This window comes from Rhinopithecus roxellana, chromosome 20 (assembly GCF_007565055.1).
Source record: "Rhinopithecus roxellana isolate Shanxi Qingling chromosome 20, ASM756505v1, whole genome shotgun sequence".
Lineage (NCBI taxonomy): Eukaryota > Metazoa > Chordata > Mammalia > Primates > Cercopithecidae > Rhinopithecus > Rhinopithecus roxellana.
In genome coordinates this window covers 34,089,773-34,112,629 of record NC_044568.1, presented here as the reverse complement: position 1 = coordinate 34,112,629, position 22,857 = coordinate 34,089,773, and the positions used below count along the sequence as shown (strand labels likewise).

The 22,857-nt window shown below is 39.6% G+C and overlaps 2 protein-coding genes, 1 non-coding gene and 1 pseudogene across 11 annotated transcripts in view; 2 read left to right on the top strand and 2 right to left on the bottom strand.

Annotated features, from left to right (window-relative positions):
* Nucleotides 1-22,857, top strand: part of LOC115895224 (putative pyridoxal-dependent decarboxylase domain-containing protein 2) — a 63,615-nt gene that overhangs the window by 34,001 nt on the left and 6,757 nt on the right. For 3 of the 8 annotated variants that reach the window (XM_030924940.1, XM_030924938.1, XM_030924939.1), the window contains one exon: nucleotides 3,669-3,849. In XM_030924940.1, coding sequence (XP_030780800.1) covers nucleotides 3,669-3,784 — 116 coding nt within the window. In that variant the 3' untranslated portion in view covers nucleotides 3,785-3,849. Of the gene's footprint in view, nucleotides 1-2,554; nucleotides 2,690-3,668; nucleotides 3,850-18,986; nucleotides 20,337-22,857 lie in introns of those variants that run through there. The other 5 variants (XR_004055420.1, XR_004055421.1, XM_030924943.1 and 2 more) reach the window with 3 other exon arrangements.
* LOC115895222 (serine/threonine-protein kinase SMG1-like) lies at nucleotides 1,573-20,051 on the bottom strand. The gene is given in 18 exon segments (XM_030924933.1): nucleotides 1,573-2,199; nucleotides 2,201-2,323; nucleotides 2,492-2,688; nucleotides 3,096-3,295; nucleotides 3,843-3,983; nucleotides 4,609-4,710; nucleotides 4,796-4,883; nucleotides 5,324-5,334; nucleotides 5,833-5,940; nucleotides 6,621-6,702; nucleotides 6,705-6,775; nucleotides 6,921-7,051; nucleotides 10,762-11,031; nucleotides 11,726-11,827; nucleotides 14,108-14,332; nucleotides 16,741-16,914; nucleotides 18,960-19,057; nucleotides 19,979-20,051. Coding segments are annotated over 17 exon segments (2,094 nt in total). The 5' UTR covers nucleotides 18,978-19,057; nucleotides 19,979-20,051; the 3' UTR covers nucleotides 1,573-2,148.
* LOC115895371 lies at nucleotides 4,157-4,260 on the bottom strand. The gene has a single exon (XR_004055573.1). It is a non-coding gene; the product is annotated as a small nucleolar RNA U13 (small nucleolar RNA).
* Nucleotides 5,328-5,835, top strand: LOC115895226 (annotated as a pseudogene). Its single transcript, XR_004055422.1, has one exon. The product of XR_004055422.1 is annotated as a 60S ribosomal protein L29-like (transcript).

Below are 22,857 nucleotides of genomic sequence, written 5' to 3'. Positions count from 1 at the left end.
CACCTCGCCCGGCTAGTTTTTTGTATTTTTAGTAGAGATGGGTTTTCACCGTGTTAGCCAGGATGGTCTCGATCTCCTGACCTCGTGGTCCGCCCGTCTCGGCCTCCCAAAGTGCTGGGATTACAGGCTTGAGCCACCGCTCCCGGCCAATTTTTTTTTTTTTTTTTTTGAGATGGAGTCTCATTCTGTTTCCCAGACTGGAGTGCAGTGGTGCAATCTTAGCTCACTGCAACCTCCACCTCCCGGGTTCCAGCGATTCTTCTGCTTTAGCCTCCCAAGTAGCTGGGATTACAGGCATGCGCCACCACACCTAGCTAATTTTTTTTTGTATTTTTAGTGGAGATGGGGTTTCACTGTGTTGGCCAGGCTGGTCTTGAACTCCTGACCTCAGGTGATCCGTCTGCCTTGGCCTCCCACAGTGCCAGGATTACGGGTGTGAGCCACTGTGCCCTGCCTACAATACAATTTTCTCAATGAACAGAAGATTTGAGTACATACTTTATCAAAGAAAATGAAAATGTATAGCACTTGAAAAGATGTTTAACATCATTAGTCATTAGTGAAATGCAAATTAAGATCACCATGAGTCATTACTACATGTCTGTTAGAATGGAGAAATTACAGGTGGCTCATGCTTGTAATCCCAGCACTTTGGGAGGTTGAGACAGCAAGATCGCTTGCCCTCAGGTGTTCGAGACCAGCCTGGGCAACATGGCGAAACAAAAAGTACTAACCAGTAGCCAGGTGTGGTGGTGTGCACCTATAGTCCCAGCTACTGGAGAGGCTGCGGTGGGAGATTGGCTTGAGGCCAGGAGAAGTTGCAGTTGCAGTGAGCCAAGATTGCACTACAATACCCCAGCCTAGGTGACAGTGTGAGATCCTTTCTTAAAAAAAAAAAAAAAAAGGCCGGGCGCTGTGGCTCAAGCCTGTAATCCCAGCACTTTGGGAGGCCGAGACGGGTGGATCACGAGGTCAGGAGATCGAGACCATCCTGGCTAACACGGTGAAACCCCGTCTCTACTAAAAAATACAAAAAACTAGCCGGGTGAGGTGGCGGGCGCCTGTAGTCCCAGCTACTCGGGAGGCTGAGGCAGGAGAATGGCGTGAATCCGGGAGGCGGAGCTTGCAGTGAACTGAGATCTGGCCACTGCACTCCAGCCTGGGCGACAGAGCGAGACTCCACCTCAAAAAAAAAAAAAAAAAAAAAAAAATTCTTTAAAATACAATGTCAGGCCAGGCACAGTGACTCATGCCTGTAATCCCAGCACCTTGGGAGGCTGAGGCAGGCAGATCACCTGGGTTTGGGAGTTGGAGACCAGCCTGGCTAACATGGTGAAACTTTGTCTCTACTAAAAATACAAAAATAGCTGGGTGTGGTGGTGCTTGCCTGTAGTCCCAGCTACTTGGGAGGCTGAGGGAGGAGAATCGCTTGAACCTAGAAGGCGGAGGTTGCAGTGAGCCCAGATACCCCTACTGTATTCCAGCCTGGATAACAGAGTGAGACTGTCTCCAAAAAAAAAAAAAAAAAAAAAAAAAAAAAATTTCTCCTGGCCAGGTGCAATGGCTCATGTCTGTAATCCCAGCACTTTGGAAGGCCGAGGTGTGCGGACCACTTGCGGTCAGGAGGAGTTCGAGATCAGCCTGGCCAATATGGTGAAACCCTGTCTGTACTAAAAATACAAAACTTAGCTGGGTATGGTGGTAGGTGCCTGTAATCCCAGGGACTGAGGCAAGAGAATCGCTTGAACCCAAGAGGCGGAGGTTGCAGTGAGCCGAGATCACACAACTGCACTCCAGTCTGGGCGACAGAGTGAAACTGTGTCTCCAAAAAAAAAAAAGATTTCTCCCACAAACATATTTTTAGAATTACCTTTAAAGTTCTAAACTTTGCACATAATATAGTTTTAACGTGTTCTAACATGAACAATGTTTTAACATGAACAAAAACATGAACATTATTTTAACATTCTAACATTGTTTCAACATGAATAAAATAGGTAACTGGCAGTTGTTGCTTTTACAAAATACAGGATCAAAACCTTTGAAAATGAATCCAAGCTTTAACTTATTTTACCCATAGATTAAATCACAGCAAAGGAATTAAACCATGTTTTCTTATTAACAGACGTAAAATGAATTCCAAACACATCACTTTACCTGAGATAGATTGGTTGTTTTCATCTTTGTAAGCAAGTCAAAAGCCATGTCTCACTGTCACTGCAGGCTGGCCTGCCAACAATCCTACCCTCATGATGGAGAGTCGAATCCGTGTTAGCCAGTCCTGACAAGTTTGGCGATTGGTATAAAAAAAAGTTCTAATGACCTTTATGATAACAGAAAGAAAAGCTCAGGACTGGTTCAATTTATAGGTAAGGATGTCTCACCTATATATAAACCACATACATAAGTCTACTGTAATTTCAGCTCTGCACATACTGCCAGCTGTGACCATTAAACTGCTATAAAACAACACTGTCTCACAGAAACCAACCTTGGGAGGTGATGTTAATGCATTAGCACATCCCTCATATGCATTATACATTAATTTCTCCAGATTTTCCAGATACTGCAGAAGAAGAACAAGCCTAAGCTGGTTGTTACCATGGCCTTCATCATTGTCTGCAGTTGTCCACTGACTAACATCTTGATCAGGGTTTAACGTGTGAGCTGCAAGACTTCGAATGATACCTGAAAGCAAAGACAACATTCTGAATTTTTAAAAATCTTAAAAGTTTCTAGAAGAAGTGTGAATTTTTAATGACAAATTCACATTTATCAAGTATCCTCTGGCTATCCGTCATTTAAAAATAAAAAATCCCAACATGAAAGATTTTTCACTTTAGGAAAAAAAAATTTTTTTCCACATGACTCCCATAAGTTTTGGAAAAAAACGTATTTCCAATGCAATTATTCAGTGATAGCTTACTCTAACAAACATACCTGAAAATTACTTTTTTTTCCAAAAAACATACCTGAAAATTACTTTTTTTTCCAAAAAAATCATATATTCTCAAATCTTTAACAAAGATTTAAAAATCCATTATTTCTTAATAAGGCTTTGAAAATATTCACATCACAAAGCTTGAGTGAGTTACCTTCAATTGTCTGGAAGGTGTCTTGAGCTCTGCCCAGTGGGGTTCTCAGCTTAGAAAGAACAGTGAATTGTGCAGCTTCCCATACGGCCCACTGCCAAAGGACAGCATCTGTCTTCAGGAGATTGCGTGGAATTGTTGACTGGTCACGCTTATCCAGTCTCTGGCAGCTATACAACAGTCTTTCTAACCAATTGTCCTTCCTGGGAAAAGTAGTTTCATATTTAAAAGACGACAACTTCATTTTAATAATGCAAAAAAAAAATGCAAGGGAAATGGGAATAAAACTATAATTTTCCCTACTCCAAAATAGGCAAAACCTATGAAATTGAGAAGCATTATATCCCCCCTTCTCATTTTGAGGTCTTTTATAATTAACAGGACGAGGTACAGTGTGTAAGGATGATTAGGGTAAGTGGCTCATGCCAGTCAGGAATGAAACTCATTGAATGTAACTAAGCATTTCTAGAATATCTCCACCCCCACCCCATTCCCCAAAGTGTTAATGACATCACATCAGTTAACTGTTAACCACATTTCATTCCTCAATTTCAAAACCCATTTTTGTATCTACAGATGCTATCTTCAAAGCAATTTTCCTACTGATGAAAACTAAAATAACCCATATGAGAAGAATGTTATTTGATACTCTGCCACCCCCAAACATATTTTCTCTTCAAAACTGCATGTAAAGTCAAGGGAATCTTAAAAGTATGTTTCCCAGATAAAACAGTCAAAGAAATGCCTTACCCTGTTCTATGAGAGTTCCCATACAAAATAAAACTAATAACATCAGAGAAATCTTGGGGATGGAATGTGTTACTTGGTGCTTTACTCTTGTGACTTCTTAATGCTAAAGAAATTTCTTGAATTTCTGTGTGATTGTTATTGCTGTAGACAGAAAATAAAGTTGTTGTTATGCAAAATGTTTTAGCTTAAAAGGTTAGCACATACTGTAAGCGGATTATTTACTTCTTAACTCACTGGAGGTAAAAATATAGTAAACTTGAGACTTTAAAATGGATACAGAGATGTGATTATAACTTTAGATCCTTTTTTATTCACCTCAGATAGGTAATGTGCCGACATCATAAGAGGATTTGAGGGAGGCATATCAAACATATGAACAGAAAAACCCAATCATTCTGCTTATGTATTAAAAAAGGATCAATTTTAGGCTCTTAAAGCTCCCAAATCAACTTGATCAAAAACAGTAAAAGATTACTGTTTAGTTTTTCAAATAAATATATATCTGAGCTACTAAGAAACACATTCTGGCACTATATGAGCTATTCTATACTCATTATTGTGAGCCTATAAAGCTCATTAAAAATTTTTAAGTTTCTTGCAGACTTGCAAAATTGGATTATTTGACATCACTTCAATCACTGACAAGCAGGGCCATAAAAGATGTGTCATTAATGTTCTAATAGGTGATTTGTCTTCTCCTAAAGTAGACAACCACTAGAGGCTGTAAATGTAACAGAATGTCTTTACTCCAAAACAACTGTTATACCTTAGGACAACATCTAAAGGAATTGATTTCAACAGTTTTCCAAATGCTTGTCGAATACGAGTTCCACTGTGTACTAGTTGAACACGGCAAACATCAACACATCTATGAAAGAACGAAACAGAGCAGGTGTGTTAACATTTCCAGGTTATTAGGGTTAGTGTCAAAAGACATGATCTTAATTCCATACCTCTGTAAAAGATCATCTGGCAAGGAAGAGGACAGAGCATGTAGACTGCTGCATGCCTGCAGACAGATATTCACATCTTCAACGAGAGCTATTAAACATTAAAAGACAGTTACTTTCAGCTGGCCAAAAGAATCTGAATCCATTCATTCATTCAACAAAGAGTACCTACTATAGACTAGGCACCGTTCTTGTCCAGAACCCTCACTGACTGTCACATTTGGAAAAATGATACGTTCAACAAAACCCACGAAATGTAACTGACTGGTCATCACACAAACCTTTTCTGAGAGAAAATGTAAAAGTATATGCAAACGATTAACATTCACATAAGCTTAACTATGTGACAATCACTTCAAAAACATTTTTCTAATACTAAGAATGAAAAAACATCAAGACTGTATATCTGTTATTAAAATGAGGATTATACATCTTCAGGTCAGGAAAAGAGTTCGATTGATGACCATCTCCCATTACCAAAGACCCTTTTAAGGATTGATAAACAAAACAGAAAAAAAAACAGAGTCTTACTGTTGGCTAACATGGCCAAGTCCAAGAACCACACCACACACAACCAGTCCCGAAAATGGCACAGAAATGGTATCAAGAAACCCCGATCACAAAGATACGAATCTCTTAAGGGGGTGGACCCCAAGTTCCTGAGGAACATGCGCTTTGCCAAGAAGCACAACAAGAAGGGCCTAAAGAAGATGCAGGCCAACAATGCCAAGGCCATGAGTGCACGTGCCGAGGCTGTCAAGGCCCTCGTAAAGCCCAAGGAGGTTAAGCCCAAGATCCCAAAGGGTGTCAGCCGCAAGCTTGATCGACTTGCCTACATTGCCCACCCCAAGCTTGGAAGCGTGCTCGTGCTCGCATTGCCAAGGGGCTCCGGCTGTGCCGGCCAAAGGCCAAGGCCAAGGATCAAACCAAGGCTCAGGCTGCAGCTCCAGTTTCAATTCCAGCTCAGGCTCCCAAAGGTGCCCAGGCCACTACAAAGGCTACAGAGTAGGTATCTCTGTGTGCCAACGTGAGGACAGGACAGGCCTTTGCAAAATTTATGGAAAGACGGAAGAGAGAATAAAGGTGCATATGTTTCGGACTTCTTCATTAAAACAGCTACTTCCACAGCCCAAGTCATCAACAGTTTCCTGAAACACAAAATATACAGTTAATTGTACATTTAAAAAAACAACAAAAAAACACTTTAAAAGTCTAGTCTTCTTACATTGGTTTTCTCTTGGTTTTTCAAACATCTCAAACAATAAAAAATGAAACTACAGAAATTACTGTCAAAATTGTTGTGTGCCTTTTAAGAAAACCTCCCAACGCAGCATGATAATAGCAAAGAGGCCGGGAGCGGTGGCTCACCTGAGGTCAGGAGTTCAAGACCAGCCTGGCCAACAACACGGTGAAACCCCGTCTCTACTAAAAATACAAAAATTAGCTGGGTGTGGTGGCAGGCACCTGTAATCACGGCTACTTGGGAGGCTGAAGCAGGTGAATCACTTGAACCTGGGAGGCAGAGGTTGCAGTGAGCAAAACTCTGTCTCAAAAAAAAAAAGCAAAGAATATTAAAAATCTATATATATTCTTCTATGAAACACTGGGGATGGGGAATTGAGATTGTTCATGTATTTCTTTTCAGAAAGAACAAGAAAGCCTAGATTAATAAAACCAAATTATAAGGTGTTTGACAACAAAGAAAATGCTCTACCTCACCTCTGTAATCCACATTTTTTTATTTTTTGTAATCCACATTTCTTATTTTCAAATTATAAAGGCAAATTAATAAAGTTAGGAATAGTTAATACTATATAATATCTGTTACCTCGTGTCCTGGTTAAGGTTATCTTTCTTAAGTAATATTCCCAGAAGATTTAATATAATTGAGAAATGTTTCTTTGTAGCCGTACAGTGCTAATCACGGCTCCATCAAACAAAGGAGAGGAAGAACTGAGGCTACTAGAGATAAAGTGATCATGCCTGAAAGACAAAGCATAGATTATCTTTTCATCTTTAATCAAAGAAAGCAAGCATGTCCAAAGTTAAATCAACATACATCTTTAAAATCTATACATTAAAAAAAATGTTTTGTGGGGTTCTTAAGAAAAATTTGTAAATACAATACCTGGTACAATGAGAATACAATGTGTAGAGCACAGCATACTGAATGGCAGGGAAGTGAACAGCCAGGTCACTGTGCACAATCATCAGATTCTTACTCAGAAGTGCAAAGACAGTTGGAGATAGCGCCCACATCTGATCATGTACAAAACAAAGTAAGTTTATGGCTTCTCCAAAATAAGCACAAGCATACAGAGTTTATCCTTCAAAACAGGGGTAGACATTTTTAAATTAAAATTACAGATTGGAAGGGATCTAGCACACTAAACCTGGGACAAACACTTTTTTGTGAAGTCAGTAAAGCCTTTGCATGCAATATAGCATCTCTGTGCAACACAGCAACTCCTCATCTATCACGACAGTAAGAAAACAGTCACAGGTCAGGTGCTGTGGCTCACATCTCTAATCCTAGCACTTTGGGAGGCCAAGGTGGGCAGAACACTTGAGCCCAGGAGTTCGAAACCAGCCTGAGCAACACAGTGGGACCCCATCTCTACTAAAATTACAAAAATTAGCTGGGCGTGGTGGTGTACACTTGTAACCCCAGCTACTCGGGAGGCTGAGGCAGGAGAATCACTTGAATCTGGGAAGCAGAGGTTGTAATGACCCGAGATCATAATACTGCACTCCAGCCTAGATAACAAAGTAAGACTCTCTCTCAAAACAAAAAACCAGCCACATACAAAACACAGGAATGAGAGTCGCTATGTTCCAAGAAAACTTTCTTTTTTGAGTCAGTCTCTCGCTCTGTTGCCCAGGCTGGAGGGCAATGGTGTGATCTCGGCTCACTGCAACCTCCACCTCTGGGGTTCAAGCAATTCTCCCTGCCTCAGCTTCCCAAGTAGCTGGGATTATAGGTGCCCACAACCACGCCCTGCTAACTTTTGCAATTTTTTTAGTAAAGATAGGGTTTCACCATGTTGGCCAGGCTGGTCTTGAACTCCTGAGCTCAGGTGATCTGCCCACCTCGGCCTCCCAAAGTGCTGGGATTACAGGCTTGAGCCACCGTGCCCAGCCCAAAGAGAACTTTCTTTACAAAAACAGGCGCCGGAGTTGTGATGGTTGCACACTTCTGTGAATATACTAAAAATCAGTGAATTATACATTTAAAATAACAAACAAAAAACAGGTGCTGGGCTGTATTTGGCCCATGGATTATAGTTTGTTGATCTCTGGTCTAAACAAAGCCCTTTGTATGTGCTTTTTGGGGGAGTAGACTGTATTTCCTTATTTTTCCATATATTGCAAATGGCAAGGTGCCCTGTTCAATGAGGAAACAAAGGCACACCCTGCCACTCTACACCTTTTCCATCCACCTTTTTCCTTTATACTGCCAAGACACTGTATTCCACCTGACTGCCCATCCCCACCCACTTTCTCCTTATTTCTAGAGTACAGGATATAAACATCTTTGAATCTGTAATGTGAATTCCTCAAAAATCAAGCTTTCGTGTTTGAAGAAAAGTTTATTGTGACTTCAAACATAAGCTGTAACTGGTAATAAGGGAAGCAGCTATGGAATTATACAAGGCAATCCAATCAAACGACATGGAGCACATGCAAGTGCAAACATCAGATTTTACCTTTTTCCTCCTAAAAACTTTATCCCCTAATTACATCCATTACTTTCTTTCTTTTTTTTTTTTTTGAGACAGAGCCTGGCTCTGTCGCCCAGGTTGGAGTGCGGTGTTGTGACTTCAGCTCACTGCAACCTCCACCTCCTAAGTTCAAGCAATTCTCCTGCCTCAGCCTCCCAAGTAGCTAGGATTACAGGTGCTCACCACCACCCCTGGCTAATTTTTCTATTTTCAGTAGAGGCAAGATTTTACAATGTTGGCCAGGCTGGTCTCAAACTCCTGACCACAAGTTATCAGCCCAACTTGGCCTTCCAGAGTCCTGGGTTTATAGGTGTGAGCCACCGTGCCCAGCCTACACCTATTACTTTCTATTAAAAATAATGTTTTTCAACTCTGTATTGTCCAATAGGAAGCAGAAATAAACCATAAACAATAAATACAAATCAAGAGCAGGGCCATGTCAAATAACTTAAAAAAAAAAAAAAAACAGGCTGGGCATGGTGGTTCATGCCTGTAATCCCAGCAGGTAGGCTGAGGCGGGTGGATCACCTGAGGTTAGGAGTTCAAGACAGGTTGGCCAACCCTGTCTCTACTAAAAATACAAAAATTAGCCCATCGTGGTGGCAGGCATCTTTAATCTCAGCTACTAGGGAGGCCAAGGCAGGAGAATTGCTGGAAACCGGGAGGCAGAGGTTGCAGTGAGCCGAGATTGCACCACTGCACTCCAGCCCAGGCGACAACAGCATGACTCTGTCTCCAAAAAAAAGGGGGGGGGGGTGGGGCTTTTTTCCCCCCTAAAAGAAAGACTACAGGTTGAGTATCCCTTATTCAAAATGCTCGGGACCAGAAGTGTTTCAGACTTTCTATATTTTTGGATTTGGGAATATTTGCATATATATAAAATGAGATATCTGGGGGATGGGATCCAAGACTAAACATAAAATTCATAGCCTGAAGGTCATTTTATGCAACATTTTAAATAATTTTGTGCATACAACAGTTTGGACTCATCACATGAGGTCAGGTGTGGGATTTTTCCACTTGGGGCATCATACGGGCGCTCAAAAAGTTTCAAATTTTGGAGCATTTCAGATTTAGGATTTGCAGATTAGGGACGCTCACTGGTAAGTGTTATGAAAATATTCCAGCCGGGCGCGGTGGCTCAAGCCTGTAATCCCAGCACTTTGGGAGGCCGAGACGGGCGGATCACGAGGTCAGGAGATCGAGACCATCCTGGCTAACACAGTGAAACCCCGTCTCTACTAAAAACTACAAAAAAAAACTAGCCGGGCGAGGTGGCGGCGCCTGTAGTCCCAGCTACCCGGGAGGCAGGAGAATGGCATGAACCCGGGAGGCGGAGCTTGCAGTGAGCTGAGATCCGGCCACAGCACTCCAGCGAGCGAGACTCCGTCTCAAAAAAAAAAAAAAAAAAAAAAGAAAGAAAATATTCCAAAATCCAAAATCCGGCAGGGCATGGTGGCACCCGCCTGTAATCCCAGCACTTTGGGAGGCCGAGGCGGGTGGATCACCTGAGGTCAGGAGTTCACAACCAGCCTGGCTAACATGGTGAAACCCCATCTCTACTAAATACAAAAAAATTATCCAGGCGTGGTGGAGTATGCCTGTAATCCGAGCTACTTGGGAGGCTGAAACAGGAGAACCACTTGTACCTGGGAGGCGAACGTTGCAGTGAGCTGAGATGGTGCCATTGCACTCCAGCCTGGGCAACAAGAGTGAAACTCCTGTCACCAAAAAAAAAAAAAGTATTCCAAAATCCGAAATCTAAAACCCTTCCAGTCCCAAGTATTTCAGATAAGGAATATTCAACCTGTATGAATGTTCCTAGGGAAAAGAGACAGCCAAAATATAAGACCATGTATAAGAACTAACTTCAGTAGACAGAAAGAAAGAAGTGCCAGGGGAAGAAGAAAGAGACTGCATTTTAAAACCACTATACAAATTTGAGCTGTAAGAAACATTGACATTTTCTACAAGCATGCTAGAGCAAACAGGAGAAATTCATAAGATATTTTCTAGAAAACAAAAAAACTTAACAAGATTTATCAAGGAAAAGGAAGAATAAAAGTTAAATATAATGGCAAGAAAATGTTCCTACTAATTTTATTTATCCAGGCATGTCTTAAATATGGCTATTTGTTACACACAGTAATTCTGCAGACATGTTGACATGATAGTGAAATACATAAATATTTAATGAGAAAAAGTTGAAATGTGGATAAAACAAAGTCTTTACAATCAAAGACTCACCCCTATTAGTGAGTTTTTGGCATTTCCGATTGTAGTCAGGGCACTGAGGTCAAATATAACTACAAATTTTGCATTGTCTACATTGAACACATGATTCTTAAAAGCCTCATGCTTTATTTCAGAACAGGCCTCAGGAAGTTGCAGACTATGTAGGAGGTTGTTTAGGGCACAAGTCATTTCTCCCAATATTAACTTCTAGGCAGTCTCCAAAACAGGAATATTCTTCAAGCTGAGCACTGCTTGATAAACAGCATGGGCTACAGCAACAACCTGAAAAACAAAAAATTCAAGGAAGCGATAAATGGAAAATAAACCACTATCTGTATTAGTGCTGATGATACAAATAAATTTAAAATTGATCAATTCACTGTCTGTAACACTTAATATTTTAATTTTTTAAAAACCAATCAGAAAACGGACACAGATCAGTATGCTATTTCAAATCTATAAAGTTTTATCACAAATAAAGAGTACTACAAATGAGAACTGTCAATATGAAATTTCCAAAATGGCCTTTTTTTTTTTTTTTTAAAATAATCAACATCAAAAGACATATGCAAACAGCAGTTTAAGACTGATTTTCTTAAATCTACCAAGAAAGTCTGTGGTGGATTTGACTCAGGGGGTGGTTGAAAAGCCAGTCATTTTTGTTTACAAAATATACAGTACTTCTTAATTTATAACTTTATAAATGTGTCAGCTTGTTTTACTCTTATGAAAATTTAATAAATTTAATAACAGCAAAAGATGCATAGTCTGAAAAGAGTATCTGGCACATCATTCATCAAAGTATTCAGTATGATTATCAAGAAATATAAATTGAAAAGAACAAATACAATCACTATATTCTAAATCAAACATTTCACATTTCACTCAATTTCACTTATGTAGCCTGGTAAGCAACATTAGGTCCAACTCTTCAGTGACCCAAGTTGTCAAAGTTCATTATCAATGTATTACTCACCTCTTTTTCTTTATGATAACGCAAGAATAGTAGTTTAGATGATGGTATAAACAGTTTTTCTACAAATGATGATGGCAGTTTTGTATTTATTTGTTCAACAATCTAAAAGAATAAAATTTTTTTAAAATGAGCTTCTCAAATTACAAAAAGACATGGAGAAACCTTAAATGCATACTGCGAAGTGAAAAAGGCCAATTGAAAAGGCTACATACTATATGACTCCAACTACATGGCATTCTGGAAAAGGCAAAACGATGGAGAGAGTAAAAAGATCAGCGGTTGCCATGGGCTTAAGATGGAGGGAGGGAGGCGTGGGGACCAGGAATAAGGAAGGAGTGGGTAGAACATAAAAGATTTTTAGGGAAGTGAAATTATCCTGTATGATACTGGTAATAGGGGATATATGTCATTATACATGTTAAAGTCCATAGAATATATAACACGAAGTAAACTATAAAATTAGTTAATAATAATATATCAATATTCGCTCCTTTGTAATAAATGTACCACACTAACACAATATGTTAATGATGGGGAAACTGCTAGGATGAAGAAGGTATATGGGAACTCATTGTTTTCTGCTCAATTTTCTGGATATCTAAAAAATAAAGTCTTCTAATTTAGAAAAACATATCTAAGCTATATTTCAAGGTCTTAATACTGTGACATTAAAGTGTTTAGACACCTAAATAGGACACACGTATTTTACAGTTATCACGGGCATTTTTTCACATTAGCAAAGAGAGGTGTAACTCTGGCAGAAACACTCAGCAGAATGCCATCTAGAATTTGCTTTAAAATAATCTAGTTGGAGATGAAAGGACAGCAAAGAGGCCTAGATGAAACCAGATGGGCCATTTGCTTCTAATTACAGAAGCTGAATGTTAAATATGTACAAATTTATTATACTCCCTATTTTTATGTGCTTCAGAATGTCCATAATAAAAGTGGGGGGAGGATATTCATGGTTAAGAAATTAAAGGAGGCCAGCCAGGCACGGTGGCTTATGCCTGTAATCTCAGCACTTTGGGAGGCCAAAGCGGACGGATCACGAGGTCAGGAGATCAAGACCATCCTGGCTAACATGGTGAAACCCTGTCTCTACTAAAAATACAATCGTGCCACTGCACTCCAGCCTGGGAAAAAGAGCGAGACTCCGTCTCAAAAAAAAAAAAAAGAAGAAATTAAAGGAGGCCAGTCATGATGCCTCACATCTGTAATCCCGGCACTTTAGGAGGGCAAGACAGGAGGATTACTTGAGGCCAAGAATTTGAAGCCAGCCTAGACAATGTAGTGAGACCCCTTCTCTCCAAAAAATACAAAGGTTAGCCAGGCGTGGTGGCATGCACCGGTAGTCCCAGACAGTCAGGAGGCTGAGGTGGCAGGATCGCTTGAGCCTAGGAGTTTGAGGTTGCAGTGAGTGCTGATCACACTGCTGCACTCCAACCAGGAATACAGCAAGATCCTGTCACAAAAAAAAAAAAAAAAAAAAAAAAACAGAGAAAAGAAAGAATCTGGGGCGTAAAGCAATGTTTCACAAAAAAAAAAAAAAAAAAAAAAAAAAAAGAGTAAAGCTGCACTGAGACTAGCTATCAACCACTAAAAATAAAGGCCTGGCAGAGTGGCTCATGCCTATAATCTCAGTACTTTGGGAGGCCAAGGCAGGTGGATTGCTTGAGCCCAAGAATTCAAGAATTCAAGACCAGCCTAGGCAACATGGCAAAACTCCATCTCTACAAAATAATACAGAAAATTAGCCAGGTGTGGTGGTACATGCCTGTAGTCCTAGCTACCTAGGGGGCTGAAGTGGGAGGATCACCTGAACCCAAGAGGTCAAGGCTGCAGTGAGCCAAAATCACAACACTGCACTTTATCCCGTGTAACAGACTGAGACCCTGTCTCAAAAAAATTTTTAATTAAAAATAAACAGACACTAAAATGAAACCACAGATTATAAGACTGATGAATATACTCTAAAACATAACATAATAAAGCAAAGCCCTTATTTCTTTTCTTTTTTGGAGACAGGGCCTTTTTTGTCACCTTGGCTGAGTGCAGTGGCACAATCAGAGCTCACTTCAACATCAAGCTCCCGGGCTTAATCGATCCCCCTCCCTCAGACTACCGAGTAGCTACGACTATAGGTGCATGCCACTACACCAAGATAATTTTTGATTTTTTGTACAGATGGGGTCTCACTACGTTGCCCAAGCTACGCCAGAATTCCTGGATACAAGCAATCCTTCTGCTCTGGCCTCCCAAAGTGCTGAGATTACAAGCATGAGCCACCATGCCCAGCCAAACCCCTTAATTTCTTACATATCGATTTAAGGGCCTGAATAAACCAACAAATTAAAAAAGAAAAAGGAATAATTCACATACCAGCGTGAGTAAATTCAAGACTGAGATGATATAATCGGTACCACAAGTCTGGCAATTCTCCAGTTGGTCTAATCCATATGTAATGACCATGTCACAATGTATAGTCATGCTAGGATCCAAGCTGCCGAGCAAAACACCAACACACTCATTAGCAGCTGTCAACACAGCCTCAGAAAAAAACACCTGGTTTGCAGCCGTCACACATCTCATTACTCTGCACAGAACCTGTAAATGGGGAAAACAAGCAGCTTTTTAAAAAAATTCACATACTTCCACAAACCAAGAAAATACTTTTTATTTAATGCAATTTCAACTGAAAATTAACTGCTTGCCTTGCCAGCAGTCTCTTAATATTGTAGTTCTCAGTAGTTGAATAATAATATCTTTAGTACAGTATGTAAACCTGATCTTGACTAAAAAATCCTCAAGTGCTATTATGACAGGAAATGGAATCTGCCATCCTCTATTTTCTATATACCCAACTTCGGTTCTCCCAATGTCACCAAATGGCTGAAGCTCAGAATCTTTATCATGAAATACACCACGACAGTAACGGTATTGACAGCATGGGAATAGCCTGCCCACACATACTACAAGCTAGCTCTTGGGCTTTTGGGAATCAATCTTTTAAAACTAAACATACAAGTCACTTTAAGCTCATTAAAGTATCTACTGATGGTCTCTTTTGAAAGATCAGCACTCTCAAGCTTACCACACAGTATCTTCAAAAATCGTATCATTTCCAACACATATACAAACAAAATCCCCCACTAAACTATAATGGCCAATAACTGTCTACTAAATTTCTAATAAAATAGGGGAGAAAACAGAGCAAATAAATGCTTAAAATAAAAAAATTTCTTTAATAATTAACAACCAATACATAAAGGATTTTAGTTTACCCAAAGTTTTCACTAAAAGCATCCTTAGAGGTTGGGCACAGTGACTTACGTCTATCATCCTAGCACTTTGAGAGGATTAGCTGAAAGGTTCGCTTGAGTCCAGGAGTTTGAGACCAGCCAAGTCAACATAACAACACCTCATCTCTACCAAATTTTTTAATTATTTGGGCGTGGTGGCATACACCAGTAGTCCCAACTACTTGAGAGGCTGAGGTGGGAGGATCACTTAAGCCTGGGAGGTCAAGGCTGCAGTGAGCCAAGATCGTGCCACTGCACTCCAGCCTGGGGAACAGAGACCACGTCTCCAAAATAAAAATATGGGAGCGGAAAGGGAAGCATTCTTGGCCGTGCACAGTGGCTCATGTCTATAATCCCAACACTTTGGGAGGTTGAGTTGGGAAGAGTGCTTGAGGCCAAAAGTTTAAGACCAGCCTGGGAAACACTGAGACCCCACCTCAACAAAAATAAAAAATTAGCAGGCTATGGAGGGAGGATCACCTGAGCCCAGGAGACAGAGGTTGCACTGAGTCATGATGGCGCCAACCCACTTTAAAAAGAAAAAAAGCTGGGGATGGTAACACTCACTTGTAGGGCTGAGTGAGGTGGGAGGTTTACTTGGCCCCAAGAGTTCAAGATTACAATAAGCTATGATTGCACCACTACACTCCAGCCTGGGTGACAGAGTGAGGCTCCAGCTCCAAAAACAAAAACAAAAACAAAAAAACCCACCATTCTACCATTCTCAAAGGCCTAAAAGATCCTGATAAATTAATATACACCTATCCTATAAATTATGTCCCTTCTATTTTATGTCTGAGTTAATGGCTTTTTGTTTCAACTCTGTAGTCTTCAAACAACCACCTTTTAGACATTAAAAATGAAGCAAAGATATTAAACCATTTTGAAACCATATTGGTTTAAAATACCAATACGCTGGTTTCATTTATCTTTAAGTTCTGACATTTCTGCTCAAATGCACAACTTACCAAAAATTTTATATATCTATATAATCAATATCCTATTTTATCTAGCAACACGTTCAGTAAAAGTATATGCTCCTAAAAGCAAGTTTTATCCTAACAATAAAATTTTCGTCAGTTAGATTAAATCTTTTCTGACTGCATCACACATGCTTCTCTCTCCTTATTCAAAGCAGAGTACAATGCCTGGGGTTCATTTCTCGTGTCTTTCCCACTGAACCCTCACTGGATATGCTACAAACAGTGCAGCTAATGTTTGAGGCTGCTGAAGTGTGGCAATCTAGCTACCTCATTTTTAATTTATGTTCTTTGATATCAGGCTATCAAAGAATATAAAAGTATACAAGTTTTCATATGAGTTCCATCTTATGCTCAGAGAAGATTACTTTCTGAGGCTTTTCCTATAGTGTGCTATTCGTAGTATCTTGAAAAACTAAAAGGAAACCCAATAATTTAAAAGTAAAATTATAATAAATATTATTTAGAAAGAAAAGAATAAGATTTAAAAATTCAGAATGGCCTTTTGTCATGGGAGGGTAGGGAGGTGGATGAAAGGAGGATGAGATATAACAGGATTCCCTACTTTTCTGGCTATTTAAGAAAGCAGTCAGACAATATATACAGATGCACATACATACATACATGCTAAACATATGAAAGATTAATAACAGTTCATTAGGTAAAGAGAAACATTTACAATGTAAAACAATTTTATTTTTGAATGACACTTGAAACGCCCAAAAGCACTTACATCTGTTACATATGCCTCAGTAATTGGAGGACCCCGAATTGGGCTGAAGCGTTCCCCAATGCTCCTCACCACAGTACTAAACACCCGGAGAAGTGCAGCCAGCTTTGGTAATGACACTGATGGAGGAGGGACGTCTTCATCCACTGATTCCCCAGAGGCCACATGGCTGAGGTCCTAGATGCGAATTCACAGCATTCTTGTTAAGTAGTGCATTGTTTTTTTATTAAAAAGAAAAAAAAAAAAAAAAACGGCTCAAGCCTGTAATCCCAGCACTTTGAGAGGCCGAGATGGGCGGATCATGAGGTCAGGAGTTCGAGACCATCCTGGCTAACACGGTGAAACCCCGTTTCTACTGAAAAATACAAAAAGCTAGCCGGGCGAGGTGGCGGGCGCCTGTAGTCCCAGCTACTCGGGAGGCTGAGGCAGGAGAATGGCGTAAACCCAGGAGGCAGAGCTTGCAGTGAGCTGAGATCCGGCCACTGCACTCCAGCCCGGGCGACAGAGCGAGACTCTGTCTCAAAAAAAAAAAAAAACTCTAAAATACTTAAATCAATTCATTTTGGAATAGATTTTTAGGCTTTTATAAAGAGGAACTGTGGCCCACGAGAATATTCATGACTCTAAATACAAAAATGGGTTTTACCTAATTATTTCAAAAAGCCAACATTAAACCCAACAGACAACAAATTAAGGAAATAACTTCTTATACCAACTCAGAAAGCCATTGGGGAAAAATAAATTCTAGTACATATGCTCTAGTTATATGAAGGTATAAATGAAGACAGAAGCTTTTGCCATTCCTCAATTAGTTTTGGGCTAAAAATCTCATTCTAGGTATTCTTTGAGCTAGGTATACTCAGCTCAACAGTAAGTCCTCCAAACCAAGAGCATGCCCATGAAGAGCAAAGGGAGGTTGTAAGACCCAGCCTACAGAGATGTATAACTGAGGAATTACGATATATGAAAAGGACAAGATTCGCAAAAACTGGAATATCAGAACCAATGTACATATCTACTTAAAATTAAGCACCAAAATAACAGAAGAGAATGAGATCTTAAGGATAACAAGGGGAAGCATCTCTACAAACTAGAACGTGTGGCTTCTGAAAGGTAGATCAGCTTTAAACGTGGGCTATGAAAAAAGACGTTCTAGGTGTGGGGGCAAAGGAAAAAAAAGCGGAAGCAAAATATTTCCTTGCTTTTCTGGGAAAGAGTAAACATATCAGTACAACTAAAGGTACTGAATTCCTGTTGACGATAAGCAGCAAAGATGAAAAACACAAGATGAGACTAAAATCTGTATGGGAGCCTTGATTGGTTGATCTGAATAGGAAAGAAACACAAAGATCCAAATAAGAGATGGCACAGAGTTAAGCCAAGACAGTGGGGTCAGAAAAGCCAAGTACCAGTAACAGAGGTTTCAGCAGCACTCTTAAAGTTCCTATGCTATATTCGTACGGCCACAAAAGCTGGCTGAAGCCAAGGCTTGTCCTCCGAAGTATGATTCAAGATCTCCTGTATGTATGTAACAGCAGAGTCTTTAGGGGCTTTTGGTGTTTTGTGTTTTTTTATAACACAGCATCAATTTGCTTTAAGACTCTGAAGACTGGGAACAAAAAATAAAAATAAATAACAGAATATGTCTTTAGAAAAATACCAGCTACCAAGAGTATGTAAAGCTTTGCGAAATACGAAGCTTGCAACGTTTCTTTTAGTCTTTCCAGTAATTCTCCTGGTAAGTTAAACACATCTGAAAAAAATGTTTAAAACATTGACTGGGCACGGTGGCTCACGCCTATAATCCCAGCACTTTGGGAGGCTGATGCGGGTGGATCACCTGAGGTCAGGAGTTTGAGACCAGCTTGGCCAACATGGTGAAACCCCATCTCTACTAAAAATACAAAAATTAGCAGGGCATGGTGGTGGGTGCCTGTAATCCCAGCTACTCAGGAGGCTGAGGCAGGAGAATTGCTTGAACCCAGAAAGTAGAGGCTGCAGTGAGCCAAGATCGTGCCATTGCACTCCAGCCTGGGTGACAGCGTGACACTCCGTCTCAAAAAAAAAAAAAAAAAAAAAAAATTTTTTTAAATATTGCAATGGGCTTGCAATTTCTGCTTAAATGTCAGGAGGCCTGAGCTATTTTAAAACAAATCTAGCACAATTTAAGATTTTTATTTTTTTGAACCAAAATTTTAAGAAACACCTTTCTATGTACTCACCTCAGCATATGCTTCCATGTCTTCTAGAAACTGACCAAGAAGAGTGGTAGAAAATGCAAGATCAGCTACCCAAAAAGGCTCCAAACTCTGCAACCACCCTTGGAATCGTGTAAGAAATTGTGAAAGGGTAGGGGGGAAGAAAAACACCAAAAAATCCAAATTAAAAAAATATAAGAGCCTTGTTTTAACAGGTACCTGGTTTTCAAGCAGCATACCCTAAAACATGTCCTATATCATAAACTTAATACTGTTAAACATGCTGATTGATCACGATTAATCAATACCTCTTTAATACCTCTTTAATTTCTGCAGAAATGAACATGTAAATGTTATTTCCTTACTTTTTCACTAAATTTCATATCTATATTGTCACTACACATGACTTAAGACTAAAATGCCACAATCTGCCATTGGCCTGGCTAATTCCAGGGCCACATCTAACCACCAGAGGTGTATACTCTCATCTCTTCAGTGAAAATGAAACAGAGCACTACCACCTGAATATTCTATTTTCAAAAGTTTATCACACCAAGTAAGTTATGAGAAACTATGACACATGAAACAAGCTGAAATGTGCAAATGAGCCAAGCTAGTCATTCACTTAACTCCAAAAAAAGGGAAACAAAACCATTTCTCATTTATGACAATTCTCCAAATTAATCCTGTATTTCCTTTTTTAAAAAAAAACCAGAAAAACAATAAAAAGTTACAAATAACTTGGATCTTCCATTGTCCACTTCAGGGTATTGCCACTACCATATATTCTTACCATATATTTTCCTACCAGTACAAACTACAAATAACTTGGGTAAGTCTTGTCTGTACTTACTCTACCCACCTACTAGTAATTTCCTCTGAAAAGATATATTTAGCTAACACGTAATGTTCATCCAAATAAAACATTTCTCTGACTTAGTTTTCTTGCATTATTAAAGAAATGGTATTGATAGATGGTCACTGGGGGACCACTGCTCCTCCCCAACAGTATTTAAATAACTGGTATAGGCTGCAAGACTTACCAGAGACCTGCTGCGTGAGCGAAGGTTTCTGAGTATGATCTATATGCCATCCAACTAATATATCAACTGCATCCTTGATGGAAACAGAGAGAGAGCGGGCTGATCATTTTAAGGTATTACTGCCATTCACCTGTGGACCATTTCATAGTAAAAGATTCTAAAAGGAGCATCTATGTTCTACCTACTTGACATTCTAGAAACTTAGAAAGGGGAGAGGGGCAGGAAAATAAGAAAACTACATTTCTGACAACAATGAAATAGTTCATTTTCTTCAAATATTTTAAGGTATGAATGTCAGAAAGAAAAATGTGGCATTCAACCCTGGAACCTGAAATATCACTGATTTTATCCAAAGGAGCAGAGGCGTTGTTCTCCATCTGATTCCTCAGTTCCTCACACACACAACCATCCCCCTCATCCCACGATCTGAAAAGCGGAATGGGGAACTCACCCTAAAATTCGTGCTGAAAATATGAGGGTACGAGCCACCAAAAGAATGCACTTAACACATTTGCAAAGTAATTCTGGTGTATCCACATTTTCAAGAATAGACTGCAGGCTGGTCATTACAAGCTTAAAAATAAAAGTTACAAACCGTGAACATTCAACAAAATAGGGAGAAAACAAGCAAATTAGGTTCATTATTTAGTAAGTGACTACATAAAAAACTGAGTATGAGACCAAGAAAAATAGATTCTGTAGTTTCAGTTTAAAAAAAAATTGACTTGGCCGGGCACGGTGGCTCACGCCTGTAATCCCAGCACTTTGGGAGGCCAAGGCAGGCGGATCACGAGGTCAGGAGATCGAGACCATCCTGGCTAACACAGTGAAACCCTGTCTCTACTAAAAATACAAAAAAAAAAAAAAAAAAATTAGCTGGGAGTGGTGGTGGGCGTCTGTAGTCCCAGTTACTCGGGAGGCTGAAGTAGGAGAATGGCATGAACCCGGGAGACGGAGCTTGCAGTGAGCTGAGATCATGCCACTGCACTCCAGTCTGGACGACAAGGCGAGGCTCCATTTCAAAAAAAAAAAAAAATTGATTTGTAATCCCAGCTACTTGGGAGGCTGCGGCACAAGAATCACTTGAACCCAGGAGGCAGAGGTTGCCGTGAGCTGAGATTGCACCACTGCACTCCAGCCTGGACAACACAGCAAGACTCCATCTCAAATAAAATAAAATAAAATAAATTGAAAATATTTCACTCCACTAAGATGTTAGGCTGAAAACAAATACTGTTTTCTCTTCTTCAATGTTTGTTAATATTAGTCCTTTGACATCAGTTAACATTAGTCCTTAATAACACCTGTTTACAATATCCCTAAATGCTCTCTTTAAGACTCTACCCGTGATTAAATTTCAAATACAAAAAGTAAAATGGATTTGGGAAACTTTTCTATAGAGTACAACAATTACTCTCCAATCCAAAATATAAGGCAAATTTTATATAATTTATGCTTTAGTATATCAGTACTTGCTTCATATTAGAATTAAAGAAGATCAGTATGGCACCACACATTAATAACATGCAGGCTCATGTCACCATTATACGTAACTTTTTAAATAAATATATGGCAAAAATAAAATAATAAATAACTATATGGCATTCCATTGAAAGAATATTTGTTTTGTGGCTGTTAAAAAACATTCTTCCCTAAAGAAGGAAAAGCTCTGCTTTACATAGCAATCTTATAAAAGAAATGCTAGAATCGGAAAATCATCATTTTAGGCTGGGTGCAGTGGCTCACACCTGTAACCCCAGCACTTTGGGAGGACGAGGCAGGTGGATCACTTGAGGTCAGGAGTTCAAGATCTGCCTGGCCAGCATGATGAAACCCGTTTTTACTAAAAATATAAAAATTAGCAGAGCACAGCGGCACATGCCTGTAATCCCAGCTACTCAGTAGGCTGAAGCAGGGGAACTGCTTGAACCTGGGAGGCAGAGGTTGCAGTGAGCTGAGATCGTGCTACTGCACTCCAGCTTGGACAACAGAGCAAGACTACATCTCAAAAAAAAAAAAAAAAGAAAGAAAAAGAAAAAGAAAACCATTATTTTGCAATAGCCAATGTTATAATCTATACAGGCACAGACTATCAATGCTGAAAAACCATTTAAGAGACATCTTAGGGGTAATTACAGAAATTTGAATGTAAAACACATACGTAATAAAATTCATTTTCTTAGGTATGATTATAATACTCTTGTTATACAGAAGAAAAACCTTATTCTTAGGAGATGCATACTAAAACATTATGAGGTGAATTGTCATCATGTGTACGGTTTTCAGATGGCTCAACAAAAGTGTGTGAGAAAATAAAACTTGCAAAATATCAGTAAGTGGTAAATCTAGGTGGAGTATGTATTATGAAATTATTATTGTATTTACGGGTATTTATTTTACTGGTGCATCTACCTTTCTATGAATGTAAGAATTTTCACAAGAGTTGGGGAAATGTTCATAATCTAAAAACTGTATGCATGCAGAATAAGCCCAATCTGGTGGCGTTCTGTTTAGTTACAGGTAATTTTCTGAATCTTCCCTCAAATTTCTCTCAAACCTCTATAATCAAGGGGAATAATGTTTTGCCTATAATGGAGGGCAGTAGCTTGACCATACCTCACTGTAGCCTCAAGCTCCCAGGCTCAATTGATCCTCCTGTTTCAGCCTCCAAGTAGCTGGGACTACAGGTGCATGCCACCCTGCCTTATTTTTTTTTTTCCTTTTTTTTTTTTTTTTTTTTGGCAAAGACAGGGTTTCACCATGTTGCCCAGGCTGGTCTCAAACTCCTGGACTGAAGCAATTCACCATCCTCAGCCTCCCACAGTGCTGGGGTTACAAGAGTGAGCCAACATGCCCAGTTAAAAATACATTTTTTATTT